The 13,317-nt window shown below is 30.9% G+C and overlaps 1 protein-coding gene across 1 annotated transcript; it reads left to right on the plus strand.

Annotated features, from left to right (window-relative positions):
• The first annotated feature begins 11,522 nt into the window (after positions 1-11,522).
• LOC129913535 (uncharacterized) lies at positions 11,523-12,902 on the plus strand. The gene has a single exon (XM_055992267.1). It carries the CDS (start codon positions 11,523-11,525, stop codon positions 12,900-12,902), a length of 1,380 nt encoding a protein of 459 aa, XP_055848242.1.
• The last annotated feature ends 415 nt before the right edge of the window (positions 12,903-13,317 follow it).

Genomic DNA, 13,317 nt, shown 5'->3' on the forward strand with positions numbered 1-13,317 from the left:
TCGCTTCTTAAAAAATAAATTGATTGTGTCGTGTTTTATTAACAGTTAAAAAAATAAAAAAGGCTAATACCATTACGTACACCAAGCTTAATCGAAATCGTTGGTGCCGTTTTTAAGAAAAATACAAAAACTCGAAAACGTTATATGGGAGGAATCCGTTAAGGAGGACGAACAGATCGACGCACAGTGGGGCAGAATAGGTCGATTTGTGATATTAATTATTTCTACTAATAATAAGACATTTTTTGTCACTTTATTTGGTTTTGTAACTAAAGTTAACAGACTTCTTGAATTTTATGAACTTTTTTCCATTAAAATTTTTATTTTTCTCCAGGAAATTAAGTAAGGGGACAAAATATTAATACATTTGAAAAAACCTATAATTTTCAATTATGTTTTTTTTTTGTTTAAAAAGTGAACTTTATTTTAAGAAATAGTTCTTCAGTTTAACCTAAGAAAAAAATTGTATGGGAACGGGGCAATTTTCTGAAAATTTGACCTTAAATTAAAAAAAAATACATAAAATCAAGAAAAAGACATAGAATAGTGTGCAATAGCTTTTTTGAAAGCTTATTTTTCATTCTTTCAAATGCTTTTTGATTAAAGTAGTTTTCGCGAATACTTTTTGTGAAATATAATTTCAAAGTCAAAACTTTGAAAAAAATTGTCAAATTTGATGTTCAAGTTATTTTTTTTTTTCAAATTTGCTTTGTAAGGTCTGACTTTTTTTAAAAAACCTTATAGCCGCATCAATTTTAATTGGAAAAAAATTAATAATAAATTAAATTAAAAAATATTTTAATAAAAAAAAAAGTAAAAAACAAAAGCACTAACTTTATATAACAAAACACCCAGTTTCACGAAACTTCTTATAATAAAATTTAAAAAATTTAAAGAAAAAAAAAACATTGTTTACAAGTAATCAGTGCATGATTGTCAAAAAAGAATGATTTTGTAATTTATTTTAATAAAAACAAAAAAGCACTTTCTTTAAAAAAAACCGTTTTTTGAAGTTCAAAATTTCATTAAAAATATTTTAGGCAAATATTTAGCAAAAGTGTTTATATGGGCTTATAGAGAAATTGCTTATCATGCTTTCTCCATTTTTAGACTTGCTAAATATTTGCCTAAACAGAAGATTTTGAGAAAAAACTTTAAGATGCGTTTCAAAAAATTCATTATTTTCTCATTAAATTTTCAAATATAAGAAATTTTTTTGAATTTTTTTTTTTGCAGAAGAATAGTAATTTACTTACTTTTATCTATGTGAGGAATTTGTATTTTATTTTTTTCTCAAATAATATTGAGTTTAAACAAAAAAAAAAACAAAAAAAACACCTTTTTTATTACTTATTAAAAACTCAATTTTTGCTCTAAAACTCTCAACTTCAACCGCATGAATAAACATAAATCAAAGACTTTGTACAAATCAAATAAAATATGCTCATTTTATCAATTTTACTGTTAAGTTTAGAACTCGTGATCTTTTTTTCGCATAGCTTTAGTTTAAAAAATAACCTTTTTATCACCACACTATATGGGGCTGCCCCACTTTGCGACGGACGAAATTTCGAAAAAACACTTTTTTTAACTTCTCCATCATTGTTATGTCGTTTTGACCCAAAACCAATAATAGAGCAAGTAAAAATTATACTCATACACCAAAGTGGCCCGTTAAGTTTTAAAGATTGAAAGTTTTTAACACTGAACCTGGATTATTTCTCTTGGGAGAGTTAAAATAACAATTTTAAAAATATTGCATACTTTTGGGTACAAGTGAAATTTCAAAGTATTGTAACTTCTAAAAGATGAATGCAATGTGGAATCCTTAAAGGCTGATTGACATTAAACGGAGCTCACAAGTAGAGCGAAATTACGAGTTTTTCAATATTTTTGTCGGTGAGTTAATTGCATATTTTTAGGCTTTAACTTTCAGAGTTAACGTTTTTGATATCCACTCATTCATCATTCAGCAGGTTTTAAGGTACTCCTGTCGTGTATGACCGATTAAGATGGTCTGGTCATACAAGATCATTTTTACTACAACAATTTGCTTACCAAAATATTTAAAAAAAAGTGAAAGCCGTTCTGCACCTAAAAGACTATCAGTCAAGGCATAAAGTTTATTTGTCTGGATAGTTATTCCAGTCAAATTTCTACTTGACATCTTCTCAATATTGTCAACCTTAAGTGTATCATCAAAAGACTCTTTTATTTGAAATACCTCCAGTTCAAGTACTTACAATTTTTAAAAATAATTTCAAAATATTGTAAAAAAAGGAAAAGTTTTGAATCAAAACGAGGGTTTTCAACGTTTAAAGTTGTTTAAAGAGCTGTATAACTTCAACTCTTCTTATACTTCCGAAAATATTTTCCAGCAAAAAATGTGTGTCCAAGAAAAACAAAAACTTCCTTGAGATTATTCCTTAAATTAACTTAAAACTATTCCAAATTTACATTTGAAATAAATTCTCTCCAATGCTCCTAGTTGAAAAAGTTGACAATAACTCTTCAAAACGAAAACATACGTAGACTTAAAAAAAATATATAACCAAAAAAAAACATATTTTTACTTTGGTTCCGTTTGTGATAGGTTTTTTTCCTTTCCTTACCTTATGCGGTTGGGCCATGCGACTTCCTTTACCTTTGCCAAGTTTTCTTCTTCACTTGACCGGAACTAAGTTATTTGTTGGATACAATCCAAATTCCTCTGTAAAATATACAAAAAAAAAAAAAATATTCAAACACACATACCTATAAAAAGAAAAAAAAGGACACAAATTTCATGCTATTCTTAGATCATAGAACAAAAGCTTCTATAGAAAAGAAGGTTGTTTTGAATAAATTGAGGCTTTAAGCTGTTAGGCAATATGTCTTCATTGATAATGAATACAAAAAACACTAAAATTCCCATTCATTTGTCCATTCATTCTTTAACTACAAAAGAGAATCACAAATCCCTACCTCATCAATAATCATCTTGGTCCTTGAAAAAGTAATACCTAATTGCTGACCCCCATCATTTCAAAGCCATAATGCCTCTGGCAGAAGTTTACTTTTCCAATTAATTAATTACCAATTAATCATCGAAGGATTTTCCGTTCCGGTTTCAATTCCAATCAATCCCTATATAAAATAGGCTTTAGCTTGTCATTCTACACAAAAATAGTATAAGAATGAGTAAAAGGTCCTTTTCCAAAAGGACAATTTATAGATTTTTGTTTCAAAAAGTATCCCGTCCGTCACCTGTTATCGTACACACGGGTATTATGAAGTATTTTTACGCTTCAACACGAATATCTACAGATCCAATGCCCGTATATTTAAATTCAGCCAGCTCCTGATTAGCTCCAGCTACCATTTCTACACCTTCAGGTCATGAGGCACTTTTAACAGTTTTATATACTTTTCCAAACACAAAATACAAATGGATTCTCAACCTTCCGTCAATATTCTCTGTCCAAATCGATATTTCCAAGATGCTTGAATTACAGTTGTAAAATTTCAACGTTTGCGACACCTTAGGGAAAATAAGTTTTTCCTTCTTCTGAAGAACGAAAGGTCCAGGAGCTTTTATTTTATTTTTTTTGCATGAAAAGCAGTCGGAGAGGGATCAATGATGGTTAGAAACTGGCACGTAACTTGATTGTGTGTCCTTTTTTGTCGTCTTTTTCTTCAATGAAGACGGTATACGACCGACGACACGATGGTCCTTGCCCTCAGGTTTTCCAGGGATTCCTAATTTGTGAAACGTGGGTGAGTTTAGGAAGGTGTGGCAGCATATCAAGCTGAAATTCCCTTTTCTCTTTCAATTAGACTTCTTCGTGGGAAAAAGGAGGAGGAGGGGGTAAAACTCTAACAAAAAGAAGTTTACTTTCTTATTACCCCCTTAAGTCCTTTTGTCGTGCCAAAGAGTCAGTATATAACAGCTCCAGAGCGGCATGAAATCTTATTTAGCCCCGAACCCGGTGCGATGGTAGTGTGTCCTTTCAATTTTATCAAGAAAAAGGTCCTTGTCTTTTCATCCAACTCTTGAGGTGGTACTTCTTGTAATTGAAATACTTTACTTCTGTGTAAGGACTCATTGTTCCTTATGTTACAAAATTCAAGTGGCAAATTGAGGTAATTTCTTCTACTTTTGTGTTCTAACAGCCACCTGATGGTGCCCAGGAAATCGATGAAGAAATGAGAGGGTATCCTTTGCATATAGAAGGTGTAATTTCATCATGAGCACCAGGCTCATTAAATTATATTTTTACTGCAACGTAAAAATTGTTTGCCGTTCCGTTACACATCGCGCAGGTACGAGTACCAAATAAAACACCATCACCGTACGAGTTTGAAGGGTGACACAGTTGAAGTTGCGTGGTGCGGTGTTGTAAGCTGAAGATACTTTTTTATTTTTTTTATTTTTATTTTTGTTTGTCTGGTCAATTAAAATACATTGCACGTTCTTTGACTGCAAATTGGCTCTGAGCCAATATTGTTGGTTGTTGTTATTTTTCCACCTTTTTGGTGCAGTGCATCAATCTTGAAGTGGGAAAACACAGAGGGGACTTATATAGAATGGTTAAAGGTAGAAGACGTGGAAATGATACAACCAGTCTTTCATGTTTGCAATATGGAATCTTTAGATGTGTGTTATACATCATCTAGAAGATAGATACTATTTTACTTAAGGTACGTTTTTCATATATGTAAGCTTGTAAGAAATGACAGACGTCAGTTTAGCATCATGCAATGCACTACCGTGTCTTTATAGTGTCGGATTTGTATGATAAATTATGAAAATTAAATTCGCAAGTGTGTTATAGCTGGCGACAGAGGAGCTATTTTGATTAATTACCTTGAAGTGAAGGCGTTGCAAATGGATGCATGTAAAAGAACATTTAGCAGGTGTATAGCGTGTACATTTGTACAACTACAAATAATATTGATTTTAGGAATTTTTATTCGTTTTTCAATTTCAATGGAGGTGTATTTGGAGAAATTTTTTTGACAGGATAACGTCTTTTAAATCGATGAACCATGGCAGCCATGTTCTCCCATTTTCTCCCATTTTCTCCAGTTCCAGTCCCGCACTTACGCAGTGCGGCAAAAAATTTCAATTCAAAATAAAAAATAAACTATTACAGATACAAAAATCTTCTATAGCTTATTTGAAAGATAATAACCTAAAGCTTAATCCAAATGAAGGTTTTTTAAAAATTCCGTCTTTTAATAGGGTAAACAGGAAAGATGAAATTTGGGCTAAAATCTAAACGCGAAGTCGTAGAGAATTAATTATAGATAGATGAGATTAATTTAAGAATAACTGCATTTAAGAAAAAATTTTAAAAAATTTGGAAACTAAGCTACAACGTTTTGTTTGAACGCTGTACACGTGTTGGGGCTATGACAAAATGATGATTTTGGGTAGGGGAAATTTTTTTTTTTGACAATTCTAAAGGTGCCAGGTGAAAGATGAGGGAAAAAAAATTAGGAGTCTGATACGGATTTTTTTCCAACACTCTGCGTTTCGAAATATGAATTTTTGAAAAACACTTTGTTTTTTAGGGGTATTTTTGGATAGTTTTTGATTTTTAGCTTTTTTTGGAGAGTTCAAAAAATCTCAAACTTATGGGACAGATAGATTTTTATCTTGTGCATCATGTGCACAAAATTGGAATCGTTTGAAGAGTTTTGACTGAACAACGGAAGAAACAAGTTTTTAAAAAACAAGTTTTTTGACCGTTTTTAACCAATTTTCATCGTTTTTTTATTTTTATCTTTTTTTCTTTGATAAATACAGGAATAAAGTATATGGAATAATGATAGACCATGACTACGACTATATATGTGAAAAGCTTCAATCATTTTCATAAACACAATTTTGAGATAACGGTAAAATAAAATTTTAGAATTCAACAGGTTATAACTTTTGACCAACAGCAGATAGAAATTTTATTAAACTTTTATGAGCATCCTGATTTTTTCATTTCATTTGGTATATTATATATAACGGTAGACTAACTAAAAGCTACACAATGTTAAATCAAGAAACTTGTGAAAAACCTCAAAACACCAGTGGAGATCTGTTGCTCCCCGAACAGCCACCAGTGCGGGAAGTAGCGTAATCTAAGTCTGGAAATTCGACATGTTTGATTTTGTAAAATTCTAACTTCTCTTGTAGGCATCTTTGAAATGAGATCTATACGTCATATGAAAGGTGAAATAATGAGCTTTCACATGGTATACATTTTTTATAGGTTGTCAAACAAAAAAAAATGGTTCCATAGCGTGAGGACATAAAAATAAATTTTTTTTTTGCTTTTTTTTAATGAAATTTTATCGAGTTCAAAAAATTCTAGCTCTTTTTGTAGATGTCTCATAGACCTGATCGATATATATATTTTGAGCTAAGACAATAAAAAAAAAAAACTCTAAAATTGAATAAGACAATAAGCTTTCAGATGGTATACAATTTTGTATAGGTTGTTAGAGAAAAAATGGAATTATTGACGTGAGAAGATAAAAATTCAGGGTTTTTTTTTGCTTTTTTTGATGAAAATGATTGTTTTCAATAAATTATTTTTATACTTTTTGCGCATTGTAAAAATTTATAAATGGTTTTATTCTTAAGAAAAAATACTTGGCTTTTAAAATTTTAAAATAAAAAAATTAATATAATCAGAAAATAAAATAGATATTTTTTTAGCTTTTTCTTGTAAATTATGATTGTTTGAAATAAGTAAACGCTTCAAATGACTCATTTTAAACAAAAGCACACAACCTGTTTTCTGACAATATTTATTAATTTAAAACTTCTTCATAAATCATAACTACTTTGTCAGCCTTATTTCGATTTGCAACTATATCAATCGATAGTTGATAAAAATAAAATTTCTATATCTTATAACTTAATTAAGAAATGTTTTGAAAGCAGAGAATGGTCCTAACCGTTATTAAATGAAATCTAATTATAAAATCTCATTGAAAAGTTGACCAGTTTTCATATAAATTAGGTTTAAAAATCCCAAATTTCAGTATTTAGCAACTATCGATTGATAGTTGTAAATTACAATAAGTCTGTTGTGTATCTTGTTTTCTGATTTCCTCGTAAATGACTTAAAGTTAAGCTATTGCAACGAACATTTTTATACGAAAGAGTTTAAGTAATCATAATTTGAAAATTAAGATAAATTTTCAAAAACTGAATTTTGGATTTATTTTTTTAAATATTTAAAAAAAAATTTTTGAAGAATTAATATTTTAAAAACTTCACTTTAAATTTTGCATTTATGTGTTAATTAATTATTTCTTAAGAATGGCATACCAAATCATTTTTTACCGACTTCCAAAAAGGAGGAGGTATTCAATTCGTCTGTATTTTTTTTTGCTTTTTTTTATGTTTGATACCGCATAACTTTGGACAAAGTGAACCAATTTTGATATTTTTTTTGTAATGGAAAGCTGGTGGCTGCAATGTGGTCCCATTTCAATTTCGTTCAGTTATAGCCATAGGAACTATTAGAAAAACCATTAAACCCAGTTTTGATAAAAAATATTATTAAAATTTTTTTTTAATTTCTATATGCAGTAAATTATTTTTTGTTCAAAAAAAAAAAAATACCAAAAATTCTTTGTCGTACAAGAAATTTAATGGCATATTTGTAATTTATACATATTTGGAAATTAAGACCATATAAAAAGGTGTTTTCCTACTTAAAAAAAAAAACTTTAATAGTTTTTAACATCTCTTTTAAAATTAATGATTAAAAAAACTAATACATAATTATTATTTTTTTTTTTATCATAAAAAGCGTGCGACTCAGTCGTACATTTTATTTCAATTAATTTTTGGAGAAAATTGCCCATCCAAAAAAAAAAACACCACATCTCATATCATATTTTTCTTGTTCTTACATAACGTACGCGATTGAGCAAAAATCGTATAATTAAACCTAAACTTTAAAGAGCAATCCCTCTCAATATGTTCATTAGGGTGGGTAAAAAAAAAATCGAAATTCTTTTTTTTTTTATTTTGTACTCCAAAGAATCGATTGCTAGACACCTCTAGAATATACACACCAAATATGAGCTCTTAATATTAATGGGAAGGTCCTCCACTTCGCAATTTTCCATTTGTACATCAAGGTTCTACTAAAAAAAAATCATTTTATTTTAAAATCGATTTTTTAGCAAATTTCTTTACATATTCTTGTAGGAAATTGAACGCTCTACAAAAAAGGCCTTACACACTTTTTTCGTTTATCTAACCGTTTAATAGATATTTGAGGTCCAAAAATCAAGAAAATCTTTAAAAATTCGTTTCTTGTTCTTAATTTTGTAACAAATTGAAAAATTATAATAATCAAACGCGCAAGACATATTCTTGTAGGAAAAAGATTGTTCCACAAAAAACATCTTATTAACTTTTTTCATTAATCTAACCATTCTAAAGATATTTGAGGTCAAATTTAAAAAAAAAATATAAAAACATTTTTTACTATTCAAAATTTTCTAATTCACTGAAAATTATCATTATTTTCAAATTAACAAGGTATATTCTTGTAGGGGCTCAAACGTTCTACAAAAAATTCCTTGGAATCAAATTGATTGCTTTAACCGTTTAAAAGATAATCGTATCCAAATCGCAATGCATACGAGTCGATAAGAAAACTACTGAAATCAGTGGGCATTGATTTGGATTCGAATATCTTCTACAATTGAGTACTACCAATGATATAAATTTCATGCTTTTATCACAAATGCCCGATTTAGACACAAAGCCACCTCACTAACCAAACTTATTATAATTTGATGCTCTATAACTTTTATAGTGTGACTAAAAATCTATCTGAAAATCAGAACAGTCAGAAACTGTATTGAAAAATTAGAAAGATTAAATATACAATTCTTATTAAAAAAATATATGTAGAATTATAACTTTTCCAGTTAATGGGTTTGCATTAAAACTTTTCAATCGGACTGTTTTTGATATGTCTAAACAATTGTTTTAGATTTGCTGTGGTTGTTTTTAAAAATAAAAACAACATGAGTTCATCATAAAGGCTAAGCGCAACTTCAAAATTTTTATCATATCATGCCTCAACCATTACCATAACGATGTCCTAAAAAATGAGAGACACAACAAAGTCAGTTTCAACTCATGTTTAACATAAAGTTATTATGTAGATTTTTATGTTATTTTTTCGAACCATCTGGCCTAGTCATAGTCCTTTTATAGTTAATTCCCTAATTTAAATACCTAAACGTACTCATTTTGATATTTTGTTTGGCCGATATCAATTCTATTGGAAAAAATCAAATCTTTTTGCATTTATTGAACAATTCCTAACACTTGCGGTTTTGACTAATAACATTTTATCTTCTCTTCTGACCGCAAAATATTATTGTTGATTTCAAATAAGCCACAAAAATTCATTTTTTTGATGTAGCCATTTCGAGCCATCATCTACTACACAATAGCATTGCCATCAAATCAAATTGCTTTCAATATATAACATCGCATTGCTATTACTATTTATGTTTTTGTATTGGCTTAAAGCGATCACAAACACATGTTGTCACACTGATGGACATGGACATGGACATTTTGTAATCATAAGCAAATGCAAATCAAAAATCTTATTGTACTTTTTAAAAAAAACCAAATCAAGCTACCATATTGAAATATTCACTCTTTCCAGAGAGAAATACATAAACAATTTTTACAAAGAAGAAAAAAAGTGTATTGACCGCAATTGATTGGATTAAATTCACACTTTGATTGTGAGGGCGTGATATGAGTGATGAAAGAGTAAAAAACCCTTTCAATTCTGTCACAAAGGAAACATCTGAAGAATACCTTTCCAGGAATGAAAAAAAGAAAGAAATCAGAAGATAAGGTATGCCAGAGTTATCCTTTAAGAAGGAAAAAAGGGGTGAGTTGGTTGGATGGTTGTGATCAAAAAACCCAAAATCATTCATTGTGATACCAATTCCGCAAAAAGGGATAAAAATCAGTTGAACGTGTGTCCGATGTCAATGTGTCGATAATTTTTTTTCGGTCACTATCGTCATTCGTTCGGTCAGTGGTTTCATTTATAGTTTTATTGTGCGAGGATTCAAAGAAAAAAAGGATCAAACCCTTAACAAGAATTGAAATTCGTCAGTGCAGAGTCACAGTGTGTGTCAGTAATGTGAAATTGAAATGAAATTTTTATCTGATTTAGCTATGTGTCCTTTATGAAACATTGTCATCGTTGTTTGCATCTGTTTTTCTTAAGTAAAATGAAACTTTGAATGTAGGTATCATTCATAAAACACGTTTGTTTTGTAGAGGGTTGAAGTTGAAGAATAAAATGCAATTTAAAAGATATTCATCAAATAAGTATGCAATGCTTTGATGGGACACGTTTGAAGTACTTGTTAATGAAAAATGAGATTTGAGCTGCTTTACAGCAATGTAAAAATTAAGTTATTATTAAAATTTTGAACTCATTCAAACTAAATTAAAATCTATCCTATACTGGCAAAGCATTGTTTCCGAATCCTTCGATTTACGGATTGCCTCAGTAAAATTTTAGGGATAGTTGTTTGAAATATCAGTTTTTGACGTTTTGCAACACTTTAAAATTTACATTGTAAAATAAGACTTTTATCTGAAAAAGCTCCCCAGTACCCAGCATTATCTCATAACAGAGTGAACTTTTAGTGTTCAGAATCTCAAAAAAAAAAATTCAATGCAGTAGTTTTGAAGTTATGACGCTTTGAATACGTAAGTTATGAGGAAAATGCTTTAAGTGAAGTATCAATACTCTTAGCTTCCTCAATTTTATTTCGTTCGAAGACATAATTATATTCATCATCAGTAAAAAAGAGGTTGTCTAAGAGCCGGTTTACGGACGATGATTTTACTTGATAACGTCGTAAGAAAACAGGTTGTGTGCTTTTAAAATGAGTCAATTGAAGCGTTTATTTATTTCAAACAATCACAATTTACAAGAAAAATCTAAAAAAAATTACCTTAATTTTGTATAAATTATAAAAGCTTATAATTTCACCTTTCATATGACGTTTCAATCTAATTTCTGCGATGCCAAAAAAAAAAGTTAGAATTTTTTAAAGCCAACCATGTCGCAATTCCAAACTGAGATTACGGTACTTCCCACACTGGTGGCTGTTCATGATCAACAGATCTCCACAGGTGTTTTGAGGTATTTTGCAAGTTTTTTAATTTAACATTGTGTAGCTTGTAGTGAATGTACAGTTATGTGTGATATACCAAATGAAGGGTAACATCATCAGGATGCTCAATAAAGTTAAATCAAAAAGAAATATCTTCTTGGGCAGCCCAAAATGGTCTTGGGGTTAACCCCACTAAAACGGAATTAGTTCTGTTCACGAAGAAAAGGAAACAAGGGGACTTTAATCCTCCTAAACTTGATGATATTCGTCTGATACTTTCCAAAGAAGCTAAATATCTTGGAGTAATCCTAGATTCCAAGCTTACATGGAAACGTAACACCGAAGAAAGAATGAAAAAAGCACTATGCGCTTTCTACACTTGCAAAAAAACCTTTGGTGCACGATGGGGTATGCGACCTCAAGTCATCCAATGGATGTATACGGCGATTATTCGCCCCATACTTACCTATGGTTCGATCGTATGGTGGGAAGCTGTTGAGAAATCAAGCTATCTCAAGAACCTTAACAAAGTACAGAGACTAGCGTGTATAGGGATTACAGGGGCACAAAGGTCTACGCCACAAGCAGGTTTAGAAATGATCTTGGACCTTCCAGTCCTGGACGAGTTCATAAGATGCACGGCAGCCAAAAGCGCACTTCGATTAAAAGAACTGGGCTACTGGAAGCAAAACACTTATGGTCATGGGTCTATCATGCAAAGATACGACACAGTTCCTGGATTGGAAGCGACTACAGATTACATTCCACCCTTGGTAGATTTCAATAAAAAATTTTCCATTTTAATACCTGAAAGAAAAGGATGGGATCACAATTCGCTTATCAGCAAACAAGGAATACCCTTCTACACTGATGGTTCAAAAATGGAATCAGGAACAGGAGCTGGGGTGTTCTGCAAACCTCTCAATATTAGAGAATCATTCAGACTCCCAGACGATTGTAGTGTCTTTCAGGCTGAAATTTTTGCTATAGAGAAAGCGGCAGAATTGGTACTCAAAGAAAAACTAATCTCCTCGGAGATTACATTCTTTGTGGACAGTCAGGCTGCTATCAAAGCTCTAAACAGTGAGACAATAAGATCCAAGGCGGTTTTAAACTGCAGGAAAAGAATCAATAGTATTTGCTACACTAACCAAGTTAAACTCTGCTGGGTTCCTGGACATAGCAAAATAGAAGGGAATGAAATAGTGGATGAACTAGCTAGGTTAGGCTCAGCATCAAATGAGAATATTAGCATCCAATTAGCAAAGGGACCAGATATCCCTATCGGTGTGCTCAAAAGGAGAATAGACCTATTGACTAGAGAACAAATCAATAACACCTGGAAAACTAGGGACGATTGCATTATTTCTAGAAGTTTATGGCCCAAAACCAATGAAAAAGAAACTCGGTATTTATTATCCCTGAGCAAAAAGAACATTAGAGTCTTGATAGGTGTACTAACGGGTCATTGTGCCATTGGCACAATGGCTATTAGAATGGGTGTATTTGCACCTGATTTCTGTAGGAGCTGTCAAGATGTAGAGGAGATAGAATCCATTAAACACCTGCTCTGCGAATGTCCAAACCTCCAAACAAACCGACTTCGTTTCTTTGGAACGAGGTTCGTGGAAGAACTGGACGATCTAGCGCAGGTACCAATGGCTAACATGAGAAAATTTATTGAAAGTACAGGATGGTTCGTTAATGAGCCAGTCTTTGAAAACCGATAGACCAGTTTAGGAACATCATTGCGATTTTTAAAATAAGAGGGTATCACAATGGACCAACAGGCCCCCGTGTATGCAGCAGCTTAGCTGTGCACCACCCTATTAACCTAACCTAACCTAAATCAAATTTGTATTTGCTTTAGATCAAAAGATAGAACCTGTTGAATAATAAAACATTATTTTACCGTTATCTCAAAATTGTGATTACAAAATTGATTGAAATGCACAGATATAGTCCTGTCTATTATCTATCTACAATATAAATTTCATTTATTTATCAGTTGAAGAAAAAAGATAAAAATAAAAAACGGTTAAAAAAGGTAAACAAAACTTGGGACAAAAAAAAATTGTTTTTCCCGTTATTTGGTCAAAAACCATTTTGAAATACCAATTTTTTGCAAATGTTTGCTCACAGTCA

This window comes from Episyrphus balteatus, chromosome 3, assembly GCF_945859705.1.
Source record: "Episyrphus balteatus chromosome 3, idEpiBalt1.1, whole genome shotgun sequence".
In the NCBI taxonomy this organism is placed as follows: domain Eukaryota; kingdom Metazoa; phylum Arthropoda; class Insecta; order Diptera; family Syrphidae; genus Episyrphus; species Episyrphus balteatus.

Coding starts and splice junctions, on each gene's coding strand:
- LOC129913535 (XM_055992267.1), top strand. CDS start 11,523: ATGAAAAAAGCACTATGCGCTTTCTACACTTGCAAAAAAACCTTTGGT.